This window comes from Rhododendron vialii, chromosome 8a, assembly GCF_030253575.1.
Source record: "Rhododendron vialii isolate Sample 1 chromosome 8a, ASM3025357v1".
NCBI lineage: Eukaryota > Viridiplantae > Streptophyta > Magnoliopsida > Ericales > Ericaceae > Rhododendron > Rhododendron vialii.
The window spans coordinates 31,799,772-31,822,444 of record NC_080564.1 but is presented as its reverse complement, the minus strand read 5'-3'; the positions used below and the strand labels follow the sequence as shown (position 1 = coordinate 31,822,444).

Below are 22,673 nucleotides of genomic sequence, written 5' to 3'. Positions count from 1 at the left end.
AGACATAAGAACATGGCGCTGGTATGTTGGTTGATTGATGACACATGGTGCAAGATTGGGAGAATATTACTACAAGTTATGGGCTAATTTTTTTTTTAAAAAATGGAATGGGAAACGTATCTAAAAAAATATATTTTATTATACTGTACTAGAAAGAGAGTTGTAAGATTTTTAATGGAATGCGAGCGACCGCCCACGTTTCAGATATCCAAAGCTTGTTGAACTAAGAGTTTTTTTTTATAAAATAATGTTAATTTTTTGGCAATAGGATTTTTTTGCTTTTTAAACGGATACGGATGCATATGATTGCTGATAAAAAAGAAAAAGAAAAAGGATGGATATGATTTTATGCAAGTATAATACTAAAAGATAACTATGTATTGGTAATTGAATAAGGTTATTCAAAAAATATATAATTTTCAATAGCGTGTTTACAATTTGTAGTGGCGAAATTAATATTACCTTTTAATAATTTTATCTTAATATTCGTCCCATGTTTATTTTTCATGGAAAATGACACGTAATGCCACAAAATATGTCCCTACAAAGACCAGAAGAATATTAGGCCCCGTTCCGCTAAGAAAACTAATAAGTTAATGAAGTACTTATTTTTTAAATAAATGCTTATTTTTTGAATTAAAGAATTGTAAAAGAATAACTTGTCTCATAAAACGAAAAATAAATACCTAAAAAACAATAGCCTTAACAGAATGGGACCTAAAGCTCTGTTTGGAACTCAAGAAAAATTAAAAGATTTTCTCTTCCATTGTTTTTTGTTTTGATAATCGAAAGGGTGGGAGGTAGGAGTATTATTTGGTTGGAGAAAAAAAAAAAAAGAAGAAAAAAAAAATTTCATTCAAATTCACTAGATAATAAATTTTCTCCCCCACTTAACTCTCATTTTTCTTCTCTCTTCTTTTTCTCTCTTCAATTTTCCCGTTTGGGTTTAGCCTATGCCTCATGCAAAACGCCAACCTGTGGTATGGAAATTGCTTAACCGTTTCCTAGTACTAGAACTCTGCAATCCCCACCAAACTCGGTCTTGATTCCCCGTTAGGGTTTCTTTCTACTCTCTCACTTCCCCATCCCTATACAAATCAATTCTTCTCTCTGCGTTCTTGTTCTTTCTTCTTGAACACGCTCACAGGGATTTCTAGTGTTTTTACTCTCTCTCTCTCTCTCTCTCTCTCTCTCTCTCTCTCTAGAGATCAAACATGTATTGGGTTGCAGGTCCATCAGAGATCCTAGCCATCACCGGCTGGGGAATAGCAGACATAAGTCTAGCAAAAAAGAAGTGGGTATGGCCAGGCCAGAAGGTCATACAAGTGGACATCTCCCCCGTCAACTACACCTTCCAGGTCCAAGCCATGAGTGCGGAAAAGCTCCCCTTCATTCTCCCGGCGGTCTTCACCATCGGCCCGCGCGTCGACAACGACGAGGCCCTGCTCAAGTTTGCCAAGCTTATCTCTCCCCACGACAAGCAGTCGAGCCACGTCGTCGAGCTCGTCCAGGGCGTCATCGAGGGCGAGACCCGCGTCCTCGCTGCGTCGATGACCATGGAGGAGATCTTCAAGGGAACTAAAGAGTTTAAGCAGGAGGTTTTTGATAAGGTGCAGTTGGAGTTGGATCAGTTTGGGCTTCATATTTACAATGCCAATGTTAAGCAGTTGGTTGATGTGCCTGGACATGAGTACTTCTCTTACCTTGGGCAGAAGACCCAGATGGAGGCTGCCAATCAAGCCAGGGTACATTGCTCAACTCTTTAAATTTTTGTCGTTCTAAATCATAGTAACGAGTTCTTACTATTCTGGAAAGGAACCCTAACCCGAGAATTGTGTCCATGTAACATAAGTCCAATAATCGTTCTAAATCAAATCATAGTGACGAGTTCTTACCATTCTGAAAAGGATCCCTAACCCTAGAACTGTGTCCATGTAACATAAGTCCAATATGTAGGTTTTGCCTTGTAAGATAAGTCGTGTGATATAATAGGACAAACTCCATATTCTTGATTTGCAAGCTTTCTTTATGTTGTTAATTATCAAAATATACGATGGTTGCATAATGATTTTGTGGGCAACTTGAGAAGACCTTGCTTAATTTGTAGTTTTATTCGAATGAGGGCAAATATGACTTTGGACAGCTGAGTTCCCGTGTCTTTTTTTGATTTAACTCTCTCCATTCCCAATTGTTGGTCCTTTTGGAGCGTCCCAAATTTGAATGAATAAGTAGTGCATATTTGGGAATCATACATAACTGGGAACTAGTTTTTCGATTGCTTTTACAAGAAAATCTCAACTAGAATTTTAATTGGCATCTTTACTTCAATATGATATCTACGTGAATATACTGTTCTCTCACCCGACTGTGGTCTTGGCTGCCATTTTTTAACAACAATCGGGACAGAGGGAGTATATGCTAGGATTCTTAACTCATATTTTGCGGTATTTTGGATTATTATACTATACTATTCAATTCTGTTTAGTTATCTTTACATTGATGAATTCCAACACTGTTGTCTTTTCAGCTGTAGCTTCCACTTTTTCACTGCCATGATTTTTACACTTTAGTTGCTTTTCGTTCTTTTTTCCTTGGACTACTATTTTCATTCTTGTGTGTCTAAAAATCGGAAATCCCCAGCATCAGTCGCTTGATCACGATATTAATTTGACTTGATTCAATGGAACTTGTGTAGATTGATGTATCAGAGGCAAAGATGAAGGGTGAGATAGGTTCAAAGCAAAGAGAAGGCCAGACAACACAGAATGCGGCTAAGATTGATGCTGAGACAAAGATCATAGCAACGAAGAGGCAGGGAGAGGGGAAGAAGGAGGAGGTTAGGGTCAAGACAGAGGTGCAGATATTTGAGAACCAGAGAGCGGCCGAAGTGGCGGAGGCCAATGCTGAGTTGGCGAAGAAGAAGGCAGGCTGGGCCCAGTTGTCCCAACTGGCAGAGGTGGAGTCGGCCAAGGCTGTGGCCTTGAGGGAGGCTGAGTTGCAAAGGGCGGTGGAGCAGAAGAACGCGTTGACTCGAACAGAGAAACTCAAGGCTGAGCACCTGAGCAAGGCCAGTGTCGATTATGAAATAAAGGTATGCAACAATATCCAATTACGCGTTTGAGTTCATATATATTTTAGATGAGATTAAGGTAGTTTGAAAGTTCGTCATGAAGGTGATTAAACTGAAAATGCAATTACACTGAACTTGAAAGGAGTAGTTTTACATGAAAGAACTTTATGTTTGGGTACTATTTTTTCAATTCAAGGTACTGTGTCAAAATAATATGAGGCCGGTTTTTTGAACAATCATTCCATATTTTTAGTTCCAGAATAACGCTAGTATGGCCGTAGTTGCCACTACAACAAAAGAGAGAAACAACAAGGATTATAGGTACGTGGAAAGTGGTTACTACGGAAAAGCTGAAGCATTAGGTGATGCAAGATTCACAGGAAATTTATGAAATGTACAGATTTTGTAATACTTTTTCATCCATTAAAATCTAATACATAAATATCTAATACACATATACAAAAGATATGAGAACAAATGGAAGGAAGGAATTGTAGAGCACTGATATTGCTAAGTCTTACAAGTTGCTCAAGGGATTGGAACAAATTACTTAAAGCTATATGTTTCTTTTCATCTTTTTTGAGAATTTTGTCTCTGCTACCAAAACAAGATTCCCTCTATCTAAGAGAGTACCTCATAATCATGATCCACGGGTGTATGACCCGAATGTGAACAAGAGTAAACGCTTGATTGGATATTTATGCATGGTTTCATGTTTGAGAAAAATGGTGAGAGTAACAAATCGAGGTGAGCAATCTTTTGTAATTGTGTAAAGTGAAACTAAAAGTGTGATTAGAACTGGTGATGTATAGCAGTCCTCTACGTCATTGTTCAATGATGTCCAGTTTGATTCTTTGCTTTTTTCTTCAGTTCATATCCTTCTCTTCTGTTGCTTAACATATTGCCCTGATAAAAAGGTGCAAGAGGCAAACTGGGAGCTATACAAGAAACAGAAAGAAGCTGAAGCAGTTCTCTTCAAGCAGCAAAAGGAGGCTGAAGCAAAGAAAGCAACCGCAGATGCTGCGTTCTATACCCAACAGCAAGTGGCAGACGGTGCACTCTACGCCAAGCAGAAAGAAGCCGAAGGAATCGCCTCCATCTCAGAAGCCCAAGGCCTCTACTTGAAATGCCTCCTCAAAGAAGTCAATGGAAACTATGCTGCGCTCAGAGACTACATGATGATCAATAATGGTGTGTTCCAAGAAATCGCAAAGATTAATGCGGAAGCAGTGAAAGGGCTGCAGCCCAAGATCAGTGTTTGGTCCGGTGCTAACGGGGGTGGTGAAAGTGGTGCTGTTGGCGGAATGAATGGAGTTGCCGGTGTTTATAGCATGTTGCCGCCGCTGTTTCAGACAGTGCATGAGCAAACAGGGATGCAGCCACCGGCTTGGCTTGGCACATTGCCTAGTTCCAGTCAATCCGTATCTAACTAAAATGTGTTAGTAATTACTTAATGTTAAGTTAAGCTTTTCTAATCATTCTTCAAATAGGTCTATATGGGCTTTTGCCTATATGTGCAGGGGCAGGTTTATAGCTGAGTAATTAGAAGAATTGCTGGTAGATTGAGGTGACACAAATTAAACATGTATATGATGAGTAAACTGGTTTAGAAATTCTGGGCTGTTTCTTTTCCCCCTTCTCTCTCTATATGAGGTGCAATTGCTTGTGAAAGCTTGATCTTACACATATGAATGCCCATATCTGTAAAGCTATGGTGATCATGTTTGCAATGTATTAAACTTACCTAGTGAGAAGGCTTTGAGGGCCCTTTTTTTTTTTTCAATAACTGGATGTCTGGGCAGTTTACGCACAACTCGACTAATTAGGAAACTTTAGAGTTAACGATCGGGCAAACCGTCCAATGACCCTAGATTTGAAATGTTGGCTTTCGTCTGATTTGAATATGTGACTTCATGTAGGATCTTAGTACTAACTTTCTCATGTCTACTCTGGGGCTTTAAGGCCCATTACCACTGGTCTGAGGATGGCAAAAAAGCCCAGATGGTTGGAGGGAACTGGGAAGGGTTCTCGGGAAGCATTGACAGGGTTGGGGCTGATATATATTGGTGGTCGAGGGAACCAAATAATATTTGGTCCGGGTGTGAGAGTATCGACTCCGACCCATACCCGACCCAGTGTGGTAATTAGCTCAATATCCTTGGTCTTTTTTCCTAGTTTCGACTAACTTCTTGTTATTGAAGATACGTCGGTGTTCCCAATTACATTTTTATTTGGTATTCCCTCCGTCCCAATTTAATTGTCCCCTATGTCCCCCAAAAAATGTTTCTGCGTATTATTTTTTTAATTTTTTTTACACCAAATTAGAGTACTCAATGAGCACTTTAATTTGGTGTAAGAAAATAAAAAATTAATATGTTGAAGTATATTTTTGGAGGGGTTTGAAAATGCATGAAAAACCATAAGAGACATTTAAATTGGAACAGAGTACTAATTACAAAAAGAATAAATTCTTTACACCGTTGGTGCAAACATTTGTTTCCTCCAAATTAATTACATTGTGTCACGTTATAAAACAGTGGTCCCAATCAATAAAACATAGCGACGTGGCGCAATATAATTGATTTGGAGAAAACAAATGTTTACACCGGCGGCGTAAAAAATTGAATCTCAATTACTAAACTTGACTTTTCCTACAAGAGAGAAACTTATTTACAGTCCTACTGTAAACTTGGGGTTTGCACCCCCGCCATGTGTGAGCCCCATTGATAATTTATCGCAGTAATCTGGACCATTCATCTACTGTAAACTTGGGGTTTGCACCCCCGCCATGTGTGAGCCCCATTGATAATTTATCGCAGTAATCTGGACCGTTCATCTTGTAGGGCCCCCAAAATAGTGTACATATGCAGAAAATTAGTTTGACCCGACATGGATAAGCTTATCAAAAACTGAATTTTGGTTTATAAAATCGACAGTTTGGATTCTGTCAATAGTTTTTTAAGTTAAAAAGATCCAAGTCGTTGATTTTATAAACAAAAATTCAATTTTTGATATGCCTATCAATGTTAGGTCAAGCTAATTTTTTGCATATGTATACTATTTTGCAGGTTCTATAAGATAAACGGTTCAAATTATTGCGATAAACTGTCGATGAGACCCACACATAGCGGGAGTGTAAATCTCATATTACGATAAACTGTCGATGAGGCCCACACATAGCGGGATTGCAAATCCCAAGTTTACGGTAGTACTGTAAATAAGTTTATCTCTCTGCCTAGAAATTGGGCCAATTATTCAAGCCTCTTTTTGCTCTAGACCAGCCCAACTTGACCACAAAGCTTCGTGAACTCTCAAAAATAAAATTTGCATAAAAAATATGTAATCTTTAACTTTTTCGATTTGTTTCGATGAGACAAACTAATAATCCACAAAAGTTAAAAGATTTTTTCTGATTTATTCTAACGAGACATACAAAAGTTTAATACAAAATAATCAAATGTAATTTTTTTGAATATGGACAATTTAAAAGCCAAAGTTAGGGGAACGTTCCCGAACAAAAATACCTTTAAAAAGTTACTGTATTGGGCATGATATTGTCCTGTCTTTCATCTGGCGCGAAAACAATACCACGGCAGAGGCCACCTCAACAAGCTCCGGCCCAGCCGCTGGAGCATCGCCGGTGGACGCATTCCGGGAGACAACCGCCATTAATTCCGGCGAGCCCACCCCTTCCGACCACAATGTCACTCAGACCTTCCATTTCTCTTCTGGAAACCCTAGACTTGAAGAGACCAGAGGCGTAATGCATGCATCTCTACCTACCCCAACAGCGACGCGTCATTGTCTTCCGAATTTTCCCGTAAGATTAGGTCTAGAACTTCATCCTTAAACTCGAACAATTTAACAGGCCATTTTGATGCTTCACTTCGTTGATGAGAAGATGTAGGATTGAAGTACTTGATAATGTCTCATTAGTGGTTTGTTCCTAGCTGATCAACAAATTAATTCATTTTTTACCCCTTAGAATTTGAGCCTGTTATCTTGTTCGGAACATATAGGGTAGGAAAACTTGGGAACTGAACATCGTAATTTTGGAACTTAGTAGTTTGCTCCTCGTAAAGTCTTTTAAAACTTCCCATGTGGTATCAACCTTTTTTGCGGCCAGTTCATACGAGCTTTTTTCCCAGCTTTAAATTGGGAACCCCCAAGTGGACAATGGGATTAGTCCCCAGTATTAGTCGAGACTCGAGGTGCACATAAGTTGGCCCGGAAATCCGAGTTATTAAAAAATTAATTTTGGGAATTTTTGTGTAGGTAAAAAGAAGTATGTGATATGAGACATTGGAAAGAAACAGAATATTGTTGTTCCCTTGAGTTGGAGACGCAATGTGTATTCCCTTGATTATTGGGGAGACAACAATGTTCACCCGTTTGATGGGAAGTTGGTTGACTCGAATCACTATTCTGCTGGTGCTGCTGATAGTTGTGGTAGTTGCAACTGAAGTATGCATCCTGGATTTTGTGAGGCTCTCTGAACAGTAAAGCTGAAAATGTAGTTCTACTCTGTGATGCTTAGCTTCATGTTTACTTCTTGCTCTTTGTGTAATCATGTTCTATTGACTCGGATTTCAGTTCCAATAGTTTGTTTGTAATCTGCAACATTCAATTTAAACTTAATCTGTAACACTCACGTTTCCTTTTCCTTTCCTCTAACCTAACAAGTCTGGATTTAGTTTTATGCTTCAGCTTGGCATTCAACTTGAAGCTCCAATCTATATATATAAAGTGTTCCTGGGGCTGGGATTAGATTATGCGGTGTTTGGTTTTGCTAGTCTATTGTGATTTCTTGTCTACTTATCAGATTAATATCCTCAGCTTTCTCTTAGTATATTTTGTTTTACTGGGACAAGTTGAAGAAGAAACTCTAAGGGAAGCATCTGAAACTGTTGGGATGGCTGTCAGGTTCTGTTCAGAAACTGCCGAGGATGCAAAGCAAGCTGGATAAATGTCTGAGAGGGAATTCTTGATTAGGTATCTTCCTTGCTGCTGCCCCAAACCACCACAACATTTGCATGTGCCATTTGTTGTTACTACGGACTAACTGGTTTTTCTTTTGTCAAGATAACACATTGAAATCTTTCTCCTTTGGCATGCAGATTGATGAGAATCTTTCAGAAAACAGGAAATATGTAAAGCAAAGATGGTGGTAATTGAAGAATGGTATGCCTACATTGCCTGGGTTCAAACCGAAAAGGTAGGCCAGGTTACTGCCTCTTACTCAAATAACCCCTTTCTCTTATAGGAGTTAATTGAGATCTATAACAAAAAAATGAAATATTCTTTTCAATCTAGTTATGTAGCGGTGCTCCAGGAGCACTTTAATAATCACCTCGAGTTCTACAGAGGGGAGGTCGTTAACATGGTAAAGAAACTGTGGGATGATTATGATGGTCTATGGTCAGTTGCCATAGACAAGATTAGCGTTTAGAATCATCTGTGGAGATGTCTTGCAGTTAAATCAAAGCTGAAATGACTCTTGGTTTTTCTAGACCTATGTTGTAATATTAATCATCTGTACCAAAAAGAATGGAAGTTTTATACGTGAGGGGAACCTAGATCATATTTGTGAATCTTTTTTTGTGATTTATTGGTGAATTGCAACGAGTGACCATTAAAATGAGATTTATCTGAAGTTGCTTGAAGTTTTCTGTTGAATTATCAAGGCAACATAACTTGATATGCTATTCAAATGGCATCGTGACTTCTGGTATTTACAAGAACTAGAACATACATACAGGATTAAGGGTACCTGTTAGACAGTATTTCCTTCCAGTTGGTTTTCTCTGCCGAGAAAAATGTTTAAAAGGTATGCTTCATATGCATCACAATTCATCAGATTATGTTCCATCCCCATCGGTTCAAATTCCAGATACCAGTAATTTCTATGAACAACAGATGACAAATATGCGATCACATATTGGGGTACGATGGTGCTGCAACGAAGCATGGGAGTTGGCTCATAGAGAGAGGGAGAGGGTAGAGATGAGATTTGCATCGACGGGGGTGCGCTTTGGAGGCTGCGATGGAGAAGGAGGCCTAGGGGAAGAGGCTTTGAGAGCATCTCCAATGGGAGATGTCAATTCCTACGTGGACATCTTAACAGTAAAAATTGACACCAAAATTCAATCCAACCTAATATCTTTCTTTGATGCCAAATACACGTGGATTTGAAGGCAAGCCTTCTCATGCCAACTTTGACAACCACCATCCTCCATGCCAAATTTCAAAAAATGACCATTTGTATTTTGACATAAGGGTTGAAGAGGGATAATTTGATGTCAAATAAATAGAATTTGACATAAGAGTTGGAGAGGACGTTTTGATGTCAAATTGGAGATGCCAAAATGCCACATCAGCCTTCAAAAAAAAATTGACATCTCCAATTTGATGTCAAGGGTTGGAGATGCTTTGATGTTTGGGTTTGATGATAGCGGGTACTTTGGTTTCTGTTTGGTGGTTGAAGAAGCTACCATTATATGTACCGACGTTACACAAATACCCTTGCATTTGACGGTCAATGTGGACGGAGAAATACCCTTGTATTTGACGGTCAATCTGGACGGAGTTAGTTATGAGGATCATGTAGAAACAAAATTTATACACCGAGGACTCAATAGACTCAATTTTTTTTACTGGGGACCTAAGTGCCACTTCGTTATTATGTTGGGGACCAATGGTAAAATTAAGCCCAAAGTTGCCAATAACCGGTCCAACCAAAAGGTCCAAAACCATAGTTTTTTTTTTATAGGCAACACAAGTTATATTAAGAAACTTGAGAAAAGGTACATCAAGTGTGAGGAGGGAAAAGGAAATCCAACCAAAACCATAGTTGTATCACTATAATTACTTTATTATCGCCTCACAAATCTTTTTCTTTATTTGATAATTATCACCTCATAAATCTGATTAACTAAAAAATTAAACCTCATAAATACTGCCCAAGATATTATGATTGGTCATCGGGGAGTAATTTGCGTTAGCCTCATGCAAACGCAAACCCATATGGAATTTGCTTGCGATGGTTAACCGTTTCCTAGTAGAACTCTATAATCCCACCAGGGTTCTGCCTTATCCCCGTTAGGATTCCACTGCCTCACCAGTTCTCGGATTTCCCATACCCCTATATATGTAAATCACACACAGACACGTCCCCTTAGCCTGTCTTTCAATTCTTCTCTCTACGTTTTTCTTCTTTCTTCTTGACCACGCTCACAGAGTTTTCTTGGAGTTTTCTTGAACATGTATTGGGTTGCAGGTCCATCAGAGGTCCTAGCCATCACCGGCTGGGGAATTGCAGACATAAGTCTAGCCAAAAAGAAGTGGGTATGGCCAGGCCAAAAGGTCATACGAGTAGGCATCTCCCCTGTCAACTACACCTTCCAAGTCCAAGCCATGAGTGCGGAAAAGCTCCCCTTCATTCTCCCGGCAGTCTTCACCATCGGCCCGCGCGTCAACAGCGACGAGGCCATGCTCAAGTTTGCCAAGCTCATCTCCCCGCACGACAAGTTGTCGAACCACGTCAAGGAGCTCGTCCAGGGTGTCATCGAGGGTGAGACCCGCGTCCTCGCTGCATCGATGACCATGGAGGAGATCTTTAAGGGAACTAAACAGTTTAAGCAGGAGGTTTTTGATAAGGTGCAGTTGGAGTTGGATCAGTTTGGGCTTCTTATTTACAATGCCAATGTGAAGCAGTTGGTTGATGTGCCTGGACATGAGTACTTCTCTTACCTTGGACAGAAGACTCAGATGGAGGCTGCTAATCAAGCCAGGGTACGTTGCTGAACTTCAATTTTAATCGTTCTAAATCTTAGTGGCGAGTTCTTGCTATTCTGGAAAAAAACCTAACCCTAGGATTGTGTCCATGTGACATAAGTCCAATAATCGTTCTAAATCATGGTGACGAGTTCTTACTATTCTGGGAAGAAACCGTAACCCTAAAATTGTGTCCATGTAACATAAGTCTGATATGTAGGTTTTGCCTTGTAAGATAAGTCGTGTGATATAATAAGACAAACTCCATATTCTTGATTTGCAAGCTTTCTTTATGTTAATTATCAAAATATATGATGGTTGCATAATGACTTTGGGGGCAATTTGAGAAGACCTTGCTGCTCGGCCCACAGATCATGTAACAAATTTATGGTGTGGTATTTAATTTGCAGTTTTATTCTAATGAGGGCGAATATGACTTTGGACAGCGAGTTCCCATGTCTATTCTCGATTTTACCCTCTCCTTTCCCAAGTGTTGGTCCTTTTGGGGGCGTCCCAGATTCAAATGATTAAGTTATGCATATTTGGAATCAATAAGTAATGCATATCTAGGAACTAATTTGTCGAAAAATTTTACACCATTCAGAAAATCTCAACTAGAATTTTTAATTGGCGTCTTAAACTTCGATATGATATCTACATGAATATATTGTTCTTTCACCCGAACGTGGTCTCCGCTGCCTTCTGTTTAGTTATCTTTACATTGATGAATTCCAACACAGTGGTCTGTTCGGCCGTTGGTTCCATTTTTTCATTATATCCAAGACACCAGTTTTATTTGCAATGATTTAGTTGTTAATTTTCTGACTTGATTCAATGGAATTTGTGTAGATTGATGTATCAGAGGCAAAGATGAAGGGTGAGATTGGTTCAAAGCAAAGAGAAAGCCAGACAACGCAGAATGCAGCTAAGATTGACGCTGAGACAACGATCATTGCAACGAAGAGGCAGGGAGAGGGGAAGAAGGAGGAGGTTAGGGTCAAGGCAGAGGTGCAGATATTTGAGAACCAGAGAGCGGCCGAGGTGGCAGAGGCCAATGCTGAGTTGGCAAAGAAGAAGGCGGGCTGGGCCCAGTTGTCCCAACTGGCAGAGGTGGAGTCGGCCAAGGCGGTGGCATTGAGGGAGGCCGAGTTGCAAAGGGTAGTTGAGCAGAAGAATGTGTTGACTCGAACTGAGAAACTCAAGGCTGAGCACCTGAGCAAGGCCAGTGTCGAATATGAAATAAAGGTATGCAACAATATCCAATTACGCGTTTGATTTCATATTGATGCATTTTAGATGAGAGTAAGGTAGGTTGAAAGTTCATCACGAAGGTGCTTAAATTGACAATGGAATTACACTGAACTTGAAAGGAGTAGTTTTACATGAAAGAACTGCATCAAAATAATATTTTTTTCGATATGAAGGTGCTTAATATTTTTTCATCATGATCATGAAGGTGCTTAAATTGACAATGCAATTACACTGAACTCTTATACTATATTTTCAATTCAAGGAACTGCGTCAAAATTATGTGATGCCGATTCATTGAACAATCATTCCATGTTTTCAGTTCCAGTATAACGTAAGCTTGGCTGTAGTTGCCACTACAACGAAAGAGAGAAACAATAAGGGTTATAGGAACGTGAAAAGTGGTTACTATGAAAAAGATTAAGCATTAGGTGATGCAAGAGTAATAGGAAATTTATGAAAAAACCCTTAAAAGGAGAAGTACAGATTTTGTAATACTTTTTTTTTTTTTTGCTGACGAAGGAACCACACCATAGGAGGGCCACTAATTGGACCCGCCCATAGAGTGTAAACCTCCAGACAAGCTGAAGCAACCACCGCCCCAACCTGCCATGCAGTACCAGCCCCGGAGAGGAGTCAAAGTGTCGAACCCTGCCCACTTCTAGGAAAGGGCCGTTGGGGCAAGCCCACGGGTGGTAGGAAGAAAGATATCAGAACAAATGGAAAATAGGAATTGTAGAGCACTGATATTGCTGAGTCTTACAAGTGTCTCAAGGGATTGGAATAATTTACTTCAACCCATATGTTTATTTTCATCTTTTTTGAGAATTTTGTCTCTGCTACCAAAATGAGATTCCCCCTGTCTAAGAGAGTACTGCATAATCATGATCCATGGGTATATGACGCGAATGTGAACGAGAGTAAACGCTTGATTGGATGTTTATGCATGGTTTCATGTTTGAGAAAAACGGTGAGAGTTACAAATCAAGGTGAGTAATCTTTTGTCATTGTGTAAAGTGAAACTAAAAGTGTGATTAGAATTGGTGATGTGATTAGAATTGGTGATGTATAGCAGTCCTCTACGACATTGTTTAATTATAATTTATGTCCAGTTTGGTTCTTTGCTTTACTTCAGTTCATATCCTTCTCTCCTGTTGCCCTGACAAAAAGGTGCAAGAGGCAAACTGGGAGCTATACAAGAAACAGAAAGAAGCTGAAGCAGTTTTCTTCAAGCAGCAAAAGGAGGCTGAAGCAAAGAAAGCAACCGCAGATGCCGCATTCTATACCCAACAGCAAGTGGCAGATGGTGCACTCTACGCCAAGCAGAAAGAAGCTGATGGAATCGCCGCCATTGCAGACGCCCAAGGCCTCTACTTGAAATGCCTCCTCAAAGAAGTCAATGGAAACTATGCTGCGCTCAGAGACTACATGATGATCAATGATGGTGTATTCCAAGAAATCGCAAAGATTAATGCGGAAGCAGTGAAAGGGCTGCAGCCCAAGATCAGTGTTTGGTCTGGTGCTAACGGGGGTGGTGAAAGCGGTGCTGTCGGCGGAATGAATGGAGTTGCCGGAGTTTATAGCATGTTGCCGCCGCTGTTTCAGACAGTGCATGAGCAAACAGGGATGCTGCCACCGGCTTGGCTTGGCACATTGCCTAGTTCCAGTCAATCCTTATCTAACTAAAAAGTGTTAGTAATTACTTAATGTTAAGTTAAGCTTTTCTAATCATTCTTCAGAAATGGCTATATGGGCTTTTGCCTATATGAGCAGGGGCAGGTTTATAACTGAGTAATTAGAAGAATTGCTGGTAGTTTGAGGAGACACTAATTAAATTGAATATAGTATATGATGAGTAAACTGGTTTAGAAATTCTGGGCTGTTTCTTTTCCCCCTTCTCTCTATATATGACGTGCAATTGCTTGATCTTTACACATACGAATGCCCATATCTGTAAGGCTATGGTGATCGTGTTGGCAGTGTATTAAACTACTTGGCAGTGTATTAAACTACCCAAGTGAGGAGGCTTTGGGGGCCCTTTTTTTTTCAATAACCGGATGCCAAGGAAGTTTACGCGCACCTCGACTAATTTCACGACCTTAAAGTTAACGACCGAACAAACCGTCCAGTGGCCCAAGGTTGGGAATGTTAACTTTCTCATATCCACTTTGGGGATTTGAGTCCCTTTACCACTCGTCTGAGGATGGCAAAATGCCCAAATCATTACAGGGAAGGGTTCTAGGGGAGCAATGACATATATGGGTGGTCAAGAGAACCAGATAATATTTAGGCCGGCTGTGAGAGCATCGACTTTGATCCACACCCAACCCGGTATGTGTGAAATTAGCTCAATTTCCTTAAATCTTTTGGGAAAATGACGGTCAATGACATGTTTTGATAATTAATACCCGCCAAAGACATTTTTAGCATTAACAATTATTCTTAACACGTCATTAGAGGATATTAATTATCAAAACACATCCTAGGCCGTCATTTTCCCAAATCTGTTCCGTAGTTTCGAGTAGCTTCTTATTAATGAAGAAGAAATATGTCGGTGTTCCCAATTAAATCTTTAGTAGTACTATTTAGTGGGAGTAAATTAACTTGACTTTTCCTACAAAATGGGCCAATCATCCAAGCTTCTCTTTGCTCTAGACCAGCCCAACTTGAACCTGACCACAAAGCCTCCTGATCGAACTCTCAGAAAATATCTGATCAAAAAAAATAAAATAAAAAACCCTCAGAAAATACCTTTGAGGACTAGTTTTTTTATTCATCTGTGCTTGTAAATTATGTAGTACCCATCAAAAGGAAGGAAAAGGTGTTTTAAAGAATCAAGAACTATTCAAATCCAAACAGCAAAGATACAAAGGATTGCGGTATTAGGAGCCACTTCACGTTCCCCAAAAAGACCAACCGGAGAGAGAGAGAGAGAGAGTCCCACTCTCCTCTTCTGACGGACGCATAAATGCATGAGAACTCAGAGATCATAAAGATATCATCATAACATAGGAGTACTTTCTTTGTATATTTTCTTCTTTTTGGGATTCTCTCTTCTTCTTTTTTCCTGGTGTTGGATCGGCTTATCTGTATTTCAATTGATTCTTTTTTTTGCGGTCCGGTCAAAGACAAGTTATTTATGTTAGAATTAGAAAATTCACAATAAATTAGATTTTATGGCCGGATTCTAATAATCGAATCCTAATTAATTATGTGAAAAGCAAAAACTCACTAACCAACTAGACTACTCTTCGGATTCTCACTGTATATCTTTCCCAAACCCAAAGCACAATTTCTCTCTCTCTCTTTCTCTCTCTCTCCTTCCTGGCTACAAGAGATGGTCTCTCGGTCCAAATAGTGTGTAGAACACTATAACACCTCGCGTGCTCCACAGCTCACTCTTGGGAAACACTCACACTCTCTCTCTCTCTCTGGATTTCATTGTTTAGTGTTTTTGGAGTGTGTATTTATAGACCAACATTCCCTTTTGTTCCTACCGAATGTTTCTTTATTTATGTAGCAAGAGTTTGGAGACTTCCAACACCACCTTGAAGTATGCCCAGAAAAAGCCAACAATGCCAATCAATGATCCGACTTTTTCACTACCTAATTGGAGTTTTTTGTGTTTTCCTTATTGCGGTTGTAAGAAATCAATTTATCAAGACCGGTGATCTTCGCACTCATTTCTTTTCTTTTTATGAATGCATTCTAATTTTTTGTCATTCGGTGAATCTTTTACGAGCAATTTTTCACTAAAAGATAAGAAATTGAGTGCATTTATCAAACAAAAATGAGTGAAAATCATTTTCTTTTATCAAACTTAAAAAAAAAAAAAAACAATTCCACCACTTTGTGGTAATTATATTCTAACACCTTTAGTTCTTGTATTTAATTTCCCAATGCTCCTAATAAGGAATTTTAATTGGGCCCCCCTTAGGATTTTAAATTGGAGGGGCGAATTGAGAGAAAAATTATATCAACAACCCATAAAAGTTTATGTCTCCAAATAGGAAAATGGTCGGATTTTTCTATCGCAATTAAGATTTAAATATTAATAAGGTTCTTCCTTTCTAATCATTATTTATAAAGGGAACACAACTTTATAAAGTGTGAACGATAATTTTGAAGTTAACTTATACACGTATTACTTGTGCCTAGACGCCAGTATAAATAAAAAGGAACAAGTGGACTTCCTAACAAATAATCTTTCGAACGAGTTCAACAATACATTTGCAAGCTTGTTTGGTAAAAGTTTTTAGAATAATAAGCGAAGAGAAATAGAATAAAAGAGATTTGAGTAATAAGTGAAAAAAAAAAACTTATTAAAACCGTTCGTGCTAAGCGAATATCTTTTGATGGAATTTGTACTGCTTTCTTATCTTTTTTTTCTTTTTTTTTGTCAAACGGAAATTTTTGTACTGCTTTCGAGCAAAACCAATTGGAAAGCACCGAAGAAACAACCAATCACCAACCTCCACGTCACGAAAGAGTTTCCTCCAACACACTCCACGTTAACATGACCCATGCCCCATCACAGTGGGGTCACTAATCCCCTTCTTACAGCACCCAAAAGATTTTCCCCCCACAAAATTCTTCTCTTCTCTCTCTCTCTCTCTCTCTCTCTCTCTCTCCTCTCAATGGGACCAAGCAAAAAAATGGAGAGTGGTGATTGATTAGATCAGAACCCTTTACGTTCCCATGCACGCCACTGACCCACGCCTAAAATCTCATCAGATCAAAGCAGGGCAGCCATCCTCCTCTTGCACAACAGTTCAATCTGCTCCCCACGGTTATAACCGTGCACCACGGCAACACCCAAACTTATTCCTGTACAAAACGATGCAATCGATTAGATTCATTTATTTATTTATTTATTCCGTAATATAGTACTCCCTCTAATAAACACTCGGGTGGTTAGCAGTCAAACAATCTTTTCCGTTTGACGCAATCGTGACGGTCCCTACTGGCCTACAACTAGTACTGGGAGTAGTACAAGTCACGCAATCCAACGGCTATCAATCAAATCCTTCAGATGATGCAAACCCCACCCTTTTAATATTGAGTAATTAAATGTACCAAATTACCCAATAATAATATACTGTATTGTTCAATGAAATGGCACCAATGTATCATTTGTTGTTTTTTTTATGTATTCATGTCAATTTACACGCATTTTAATTAATTTTGGATTAATCTTACTGTCTACTTTTAAAGAGCTTAATTAAAGCCGGAACAAATTAAAACTTTGTATGAACTAATCTCAAAAGAGTGGACAACACCTGAAAAGCTTAGAATACAAAACCTTTTTACTCCAAAGTTTCATGTCTCAACGATGACTGCTCTTGGGTTTTCGGTTCATTTAGGCCTCATTTTGCTAAAGTTCATATTCTTTAAGTACTTATTTTCTATTTATGAAGTAGATCATTTTCTCACAATACATCACCTTTAATTCAAACAATAAATATTTGTTTAAAAAATATTTATTTATTTTAGCTAGCGAAATGGTGTTTATTGTTAACTCTTGTTTGGAGATATGATTTAATTTGGGGCTAGTTTAGACTTTTAATAATAGTGTGACGAGTATATCCCTCCTGCAAACTGCAGATCGAGCATGTATCTAAAATTTGAGGGACTGCGGTCCAATCGAGTCTGACAGGGATATCTTATTTGTCCCATAGGAGTATCTTGTACGAAGTACTACAAATACTGTATTGATTACCCAAAATTGCATGGGGCTGCTATTAGGGCATTTCGAATCCAATACTCAATTTTGGAGTATTATTAATTTTAGTCATTTCTTGGTTTGAGAGTATCTAAATACTGTAATATTCTCTCCGTCCCTTTTAAAATTTTCACTACAGTTTTTTGTTTTGTTTGTCATTCTCAATTGTCTATATTTCTTAATGTATATTGCTAAAAATATACATTATGAATTGTTTGATAGATTTTAATTATTTCTATAAAATAATAATTTTAAAAACATAATATACGTCGAGAAATATAAGTCATTAAAAATGACACGCAAAACCGTAATAGACACTTTAAAATGGATAGAGGCGTATGTGTTTTATCAAAACTAGCCAACTTGATGTCATAGTCCTTAAGCATTGAATAATTTTTGCAAATTCACCATTTATGTTTACACTATATATTTTAATTTTCTTAAGGCCCCGTTCCGGAACTGAAAATAAGTACTTATTTTTAAGAAGGTAATTTTAAACTCAAAAAATAATGTGTTTACACAAATAAGTTTTCTAGCAATATGAATTTTATTTAATAGATCTTATCGAGAACTTTTATACGGTGCAAAAAAAATATAAAAAAAAATTTATTTACATTATTTTTGAGTTTAAAAATGTGAAATAAATACTTATTTTTTTTAGAAGGTGTTCTGGAACGGGGCTAAGTATCATTTCTTTCCAACTCATCTCCCAAATCTTCCTCTATTTGAATGGAAGAGTTTTGGTACTTCTCATAGATAAAGAATGAAATGAATACCCTCATATTTTGATTAAACAAAATACTCACATAATAGAGGTCAAATGTTCCAAACTTTATGGTCATTGAAAGACTCGTTTCATATTTAATTTCGGGATCCCTAAATAGTTGAGGTGCACACAAATTGACCTGACATCTTATATCACCCTTAGGCGTTCACGCTAATGAATAAGTTGTGCATAGAGTTTAAGTTGTGCATCTCTAATTCTATGCACAACTTATTCAATAGCGTGAACAACATGCAAATTTGGTAACCAAAAATATTAGTGAAAATACTATCTTAGTCATCCATAATCACAAATTATTCACACTAATGAATAAGTTGTGATTGAAAAAAATGAAAATGTACAATTTATTTATTAGTGTGAACAACATGCAATTTGATACAATTTATTCAATAGTGTGAGTCGCTATAGCTCTTACTCTTATTTTCCACATTCATATTTCATAAAATTAGCCGCTGTGTTCGGTTGCCATTTATCTTTAATTTTAATTTTGTTTTTCAATCATTACCCTATATCTTTCTCTAATCATTACCATATATCTCCAATTATTAATTTCATTTCTCTCTATATCTCTCTCTAATTATTACCATATTTATTTCTCTATGCACTATCAAAACTAAATTAAATTAAACTATCAACCAAACAAAGTCGCTTGCCTCGTTTAAGTTTAAGTTACTAATTATTTTTCTGCTTATATAAGTACTGGAAGTGGGCCTTCTTTGTTCCCCCATGAATGCCCTTTAAATCCACCCACCTCCGGTCAGCTTAATTCCACAGAACAAAAACACAACACAATGAACCCCCACCACCACCACCGCCCCCACCACCAACTGTTACTCCAACAAATCCCGTTCATGCAAAGACCCGACCCGTTCATCCTCAAACCCACCCACCCATTCCCTCTTCAAAACGAATTTCTTCCTCAATTCTTCTACCACCAACCACCACTCTTCGCTTCCCCTCACTCGCTCTCTCGGGTCTCAACCCAAACCCCACCCGACCCACCGACCCCTGCACCCGTTTCTCCCCGCACGTCATGGAGTACTTCTTTGGTCCCGCAGACTAATGAAGCTGAAAACCCACCGGTTCTAGAAGGAATCGCCGCCGTTGTCGGCCAACACGTGCTCTTTGGGAGCAATGCGAAACCGGGTCCTGACCCGGCCACGCATCGGGCAGGGCCGGGCCAGCAAGGGGTCCAGGTGCAGAGGAGCTACAGGGGGGTGAGGAAGCGGCCGTGGGGCCGGTGGTCGGCGGAGATACGCGACCGGGTAGGGCGGTGCCGCCACTGGCTCGGCACGTTCGACACGGCGGAGGAGGCGGCGCGCGCCTACGACTCGGCGGCGAGGCGGCTGAGGGGGTCCAAGGCGCGCACCAACTTCGAGATCGTGGTGCCGACGTTCTCGCCGGGTACTTCTCCTCCGACTTCTTCGTCCGGGGCGGAGAAGAAGAACAAGAAGCAGAGGACGGCGGTGAATAACGGGAAGCCCTGCGTGGTGACCTCTGTTGCTCAGCTTTTCAGTTCAAATGGTCCTGGTGGTATTGGCAAGGTTAATAATGTGGAGCTGGACTTGAAGCTTGGAGCTGTTGATTTCAGTGGTGAAGTTAGTGATGCATTCTGCTAGGTAGGCTTATAATACATATATATATGATCACTCTTTAATTACAACTACGAATATGTGTCTTTTTGTTATATATAGTATATATATATCTAGAGAGAGAGAGAGAGAGAGAGTGAGAGAGAGATGGGTATGAAGAAGAACATGCATGGGGAGGAAAGAATTGTTTTTTTGTTGTTGTACTTCCATGTTACAGTACATGGAAAATCCTGGCAGCTGCTGATATAGCATGGAAAACGACACATGCAGTAGTACTACTACTGCTATGGATTTGTATTTTGTAGTATCTTTTGATGTTGATGCTCTCTTTCTCTCTCCTCTCCCACTTGGTTTCTTTTCATGTTGAATTGTTCACGGATTGTGCCAAGTCTCATGCGTGTTACTAGTAATTACTAGGAGTTCGAATCAAAGTACTTTGAAAACGAAAAATACTTAAACTATGCAACTCACGCATAGTCATGCAGTACTCTCTCCCGCCCTCTCGCACTCAAATCCCACGGAACGCTGCGACGTATTTAGGGGGGGGCCATCTTTATTTTGCGTATAAGTGTATTTGATGATTCCCTAGCTAGTATTATTGTCTCAATCTTGTGTTTATTTTCTGTGGCTGCATGTAAAATTTCACGACCATTGGTCCAATGATCCCAACTACTACCTTCGTTCCAAAATATTTGTCCGGTCTGCAAAACGACGACTCAAAAATTATCACTTTATTTGGTTTACAATTTAAAAAGTTATTTTGAGAGTAAAGAGGAATAATGAGTGGAGAGACATAGAAAGAGATTTATTGAAAATTGTGCTGAGAGTAAAAAGTTACTTTCAAAAAATTGAACCAAGCAAAGTGAATACATTTATTTCAAGAAAAACTTCAAAAAAATTCATAAATTAAAAAAACTCATCGATATTTAGTAAATTGTTGAAAAAATTTTAAATTTTCTTGTAAAAATTGTATTATTTTTACGTCTTCGTTTTGCGAACCGAAAAAGTATTTTGGAATAGAGGGAGTACTCGTTTGTATCACCTACTACGTACTAGTACTATCTTACTAGTAGTTTTTATTTGTTCAAAACCTGGATGAATATCAACGCATTTTCCTCACGATTTATTCAGATTTTAAATAAATGAATAGGTTATAAGATGGTCTACAAAGTAGGGCCCCATTCCATCCCATCCCAAGACAAGTTTTGATTTTGATTTTGATTTTGATTTTGGAGCAATCTTATGATGAAGTCAAGTTTGTTCACGGCATTGATTTTGTTGATGAGAGAGTGTTTCCGGTGGTCATGAAAAATTATTGATGGGTATGCGAGTAAAAAATTGTTGGTAAAAAAAAATTTATTAATAAAAATGAGATAATAAAATGTTAAAAAAAATTTCTTAGTAAAAATGATATGGTCAGATGCGTTAAATTTTTAATATTTTTGTTAGTAGAAACGGAAGCTGAGAGCTTTACTTTTGATGCTCAAAAAGCCTACATGTAGGTATCATCATCATCACTAAGCACATTAATTACACTAGTAGTTGTACACTGTATCATCATCACGCACTTCCACTTTAAGTTATTGCATTGCGTTCACATCGTCAATCTTTGCTCTTGCAAATTTTAATAGATCGAGATGTGTTTTAAAGACTCTTTTACATTCGAGTTCGTGCATCCGCTCGCGAATGCAGATTATGTGACTTTGGTGGCAAGTCTGAACAAAGGTAAGTATCTATGTAAACAATGGGGACGTCAACCAGTTTTTTTTCTGGGTTTCAAAAAGGCGCCCATAAAAGGCTTCAAGAGGAGTTGGGTTTTGAGACTTTAAAGATCATTCGCAAAGTGGACAATTTAGAAAGCTTACAGTTTTTTTATAAAAAAAAGAAAAATAAGAAGAAGAGGAAGATAATTTAAGCTTGCAGTTAAAATGCATTTCATGTTAGCAAACGAAATGCGACTTTGTTAATTTGATGTTCGATGAAACTATTTTTTGCATATGAGACGTTTATTATTGTGAATTGCACAAAGTGAATGATCTCGATTATTAGCGTCAACTCGGGAATGAGACTCATGAGACCAGTATGGAGGGATTTGGATCTCCAAGCGAACATGCTCTAAAAATTCTATTTGAGAGGATTAAAGTAAGGCTTCTTTTTTCTTTTTTTTTTTCCCGAAAAGTGAATTAAGAGGATTTTACTATTTATCTTACTCCAATAGTAAGTATATATCTCTATATCTCTACTTCCCATTAAATATTCTACTCCATATATTTCACTTTTGCTCCCATCATTGTATATTTCTACTCTCAATTTAATAAATCTTCTCTTTTTATATTAAAAAACTAGATTTGGAGCATCCCTCATTTTTTCTACCATACCCTATATCCTGAGTATCAAATTGCACCCTATTTTGCCGGAGTGTTTTTTTGTCTTTTTTAATTTTAATTTTAATTTTTTTGCATTTGTTAGTTTTGCTTCAAAATT

At 38.4% G+C, this 22,673-nt stretch overlaps 3 protein-coding genes and 1 long non-coding RNA gene across 5 annotated transcripts; all 4 read left to right on the top strand.

The window, feature by feature from the left end:
- The first annotated feature begins 970 nt into the window (after window positions 1-970).
- LOC131335365 (flotillin-like protein 4) lies at window positions 971-4,778 on the top strand. Its single transcript, XM_058370690.1, has 3 exons — window positions 971-1,745; window positions 2,696-3,091; window positions 3,988-4,778. Exons 1-3 carry the CDS (start codon window positions 1,215-1,217, stop codon window positions 4,501-4,503), a joined length of 1,443 nt encoding a protein of 480 aa, XP_058226673.1. The 5' UTR covers window positions 971-1,214; the 3' UTR covers window positions 4,504-4,778.
- A 1,838-nt stretch (window positions 4,779-6,616) lies between these two features.
- LOC131335370 (uncharacterized) lies at window positions 6,617-8,675 on the top strand. Of its 2 annotated transcripts, XR_009202505.1 has the most exons (3): window positions 6,617-6,890; window positions 7,942-8,062; window positions 8,188-8,675. It is a non-coding gene; the product is annotated as an uncharacterized LOC131335370 (long non-coding RNA). The 2 variants fall into 2 exon arrangements; XR_009202504.1 differs by lacking the exon at window positions 6,617-6,890 and having other exon boundaries at window positions 7,469-8,062.
- A 1,399-nt stretch (window positions 8,676-10,074) lies between these two features.
- Window positions 10,075-13,963, top strand: LOC131335364 (flotillin-like protein 4). Its single transcript, XM_058370689.1, has 3 exons — window positions 10,075-10,861; window positions 11,693-12,088; window positions 13,262-13,963. The coding sequence occupies exons 1-3, from the start codon at window positions 10,331-10,333 to the stop codon at window positions 13,775-13,777; spliced, it is 1,443 nt and encodes a 480-aa protein (XP_058226672.1). The 5' UTR covers window positions 10,075-10,330; the 3' UTR covers window positions 13,778-13,963.
- On the top strand, window positions 13,833-20,216 carry LOC131298771 (AP2-like ethylene-responsive transcription factor SNZ). Its single transcript, XM_058324241.1, has 3 exons — window positions 13,833-13,870; window positions 14,890-14,970; window positions 19,295-20,216. Exons 1-3 carry the CDS (start codon window positions 13,833-13,835, stop codon window positions 20,214-20,216), a joined length of 1,041 nt encoding a protein of 346 aa, XP_058180224.1.
- Window positions 20,217-22,673: the final 2,457 nt, after the last annotated feature.

Bases quoted from the DNA above. Each gene is read 5' to 3' on its own strand.
- LOC131335365 (XM_058370690.1), top strand. From the start codon at position 1,215: ATGTATTGGGTTGCAGGTCCATCAGAGATCCTAGCCATCACCGGCTGG. The intron at 1,746-2,695 runs GTACATTGCTCA...GAACTTGTGTAG, and splicing joins AGGCTGCCAATCAAGCCAGG to ATTGATGTATCAGAGGCAAA. The intron at 3,092-3,987 runs GTATGCAACAAT...CCTGATAAAAAG, and splicing joins GTGTCGATTATGAAATAAAG to GTGCAAGAGGCAAACTGGGA.
- LOC131335364 (XM_058370689.1), top strand. From the start codon at position 10,331: ATGTATTGGGTTGCAGGTCCATCAGAGGTCCTAGCCATCACCGGCTGG. The intron at 10,862-11,692 runs GTACGTTGCTGA...GAATTTGTGTAG, and splicing joins AGGCTGCTAATCAAGCCAGG to ATTGATGTATCAGAGGCAAA. The intron at 12,089-13,261 runs GTATGCAACAAT...CCTGACAAAAAG, and splicing joins GTGTCGAATATGAAATAAAG to GTGCAAGAGGCAAACTGGGA.
- LOC131298771 (XM_058324241.1), top strand. From the start codon at position 13,833: ATGGCTATATGGGCTTTTGCCTATATGAGCAGGGGCAG. The intron at 13,871-14,889 runs GTTTATAACTGA...TAAATTATGTAG, and splicing joins GCCTATATGAGCAGGGGCAG to TACCCATCAAAAGGAAGGAA. The intron at 14,971-19,294 runs GTATTAGGAGCC...TGCTTATATAAG, and splicing joins CAAAGATACAAAGGATTGCG to TACTGGAAGTGGGCCTTCTT.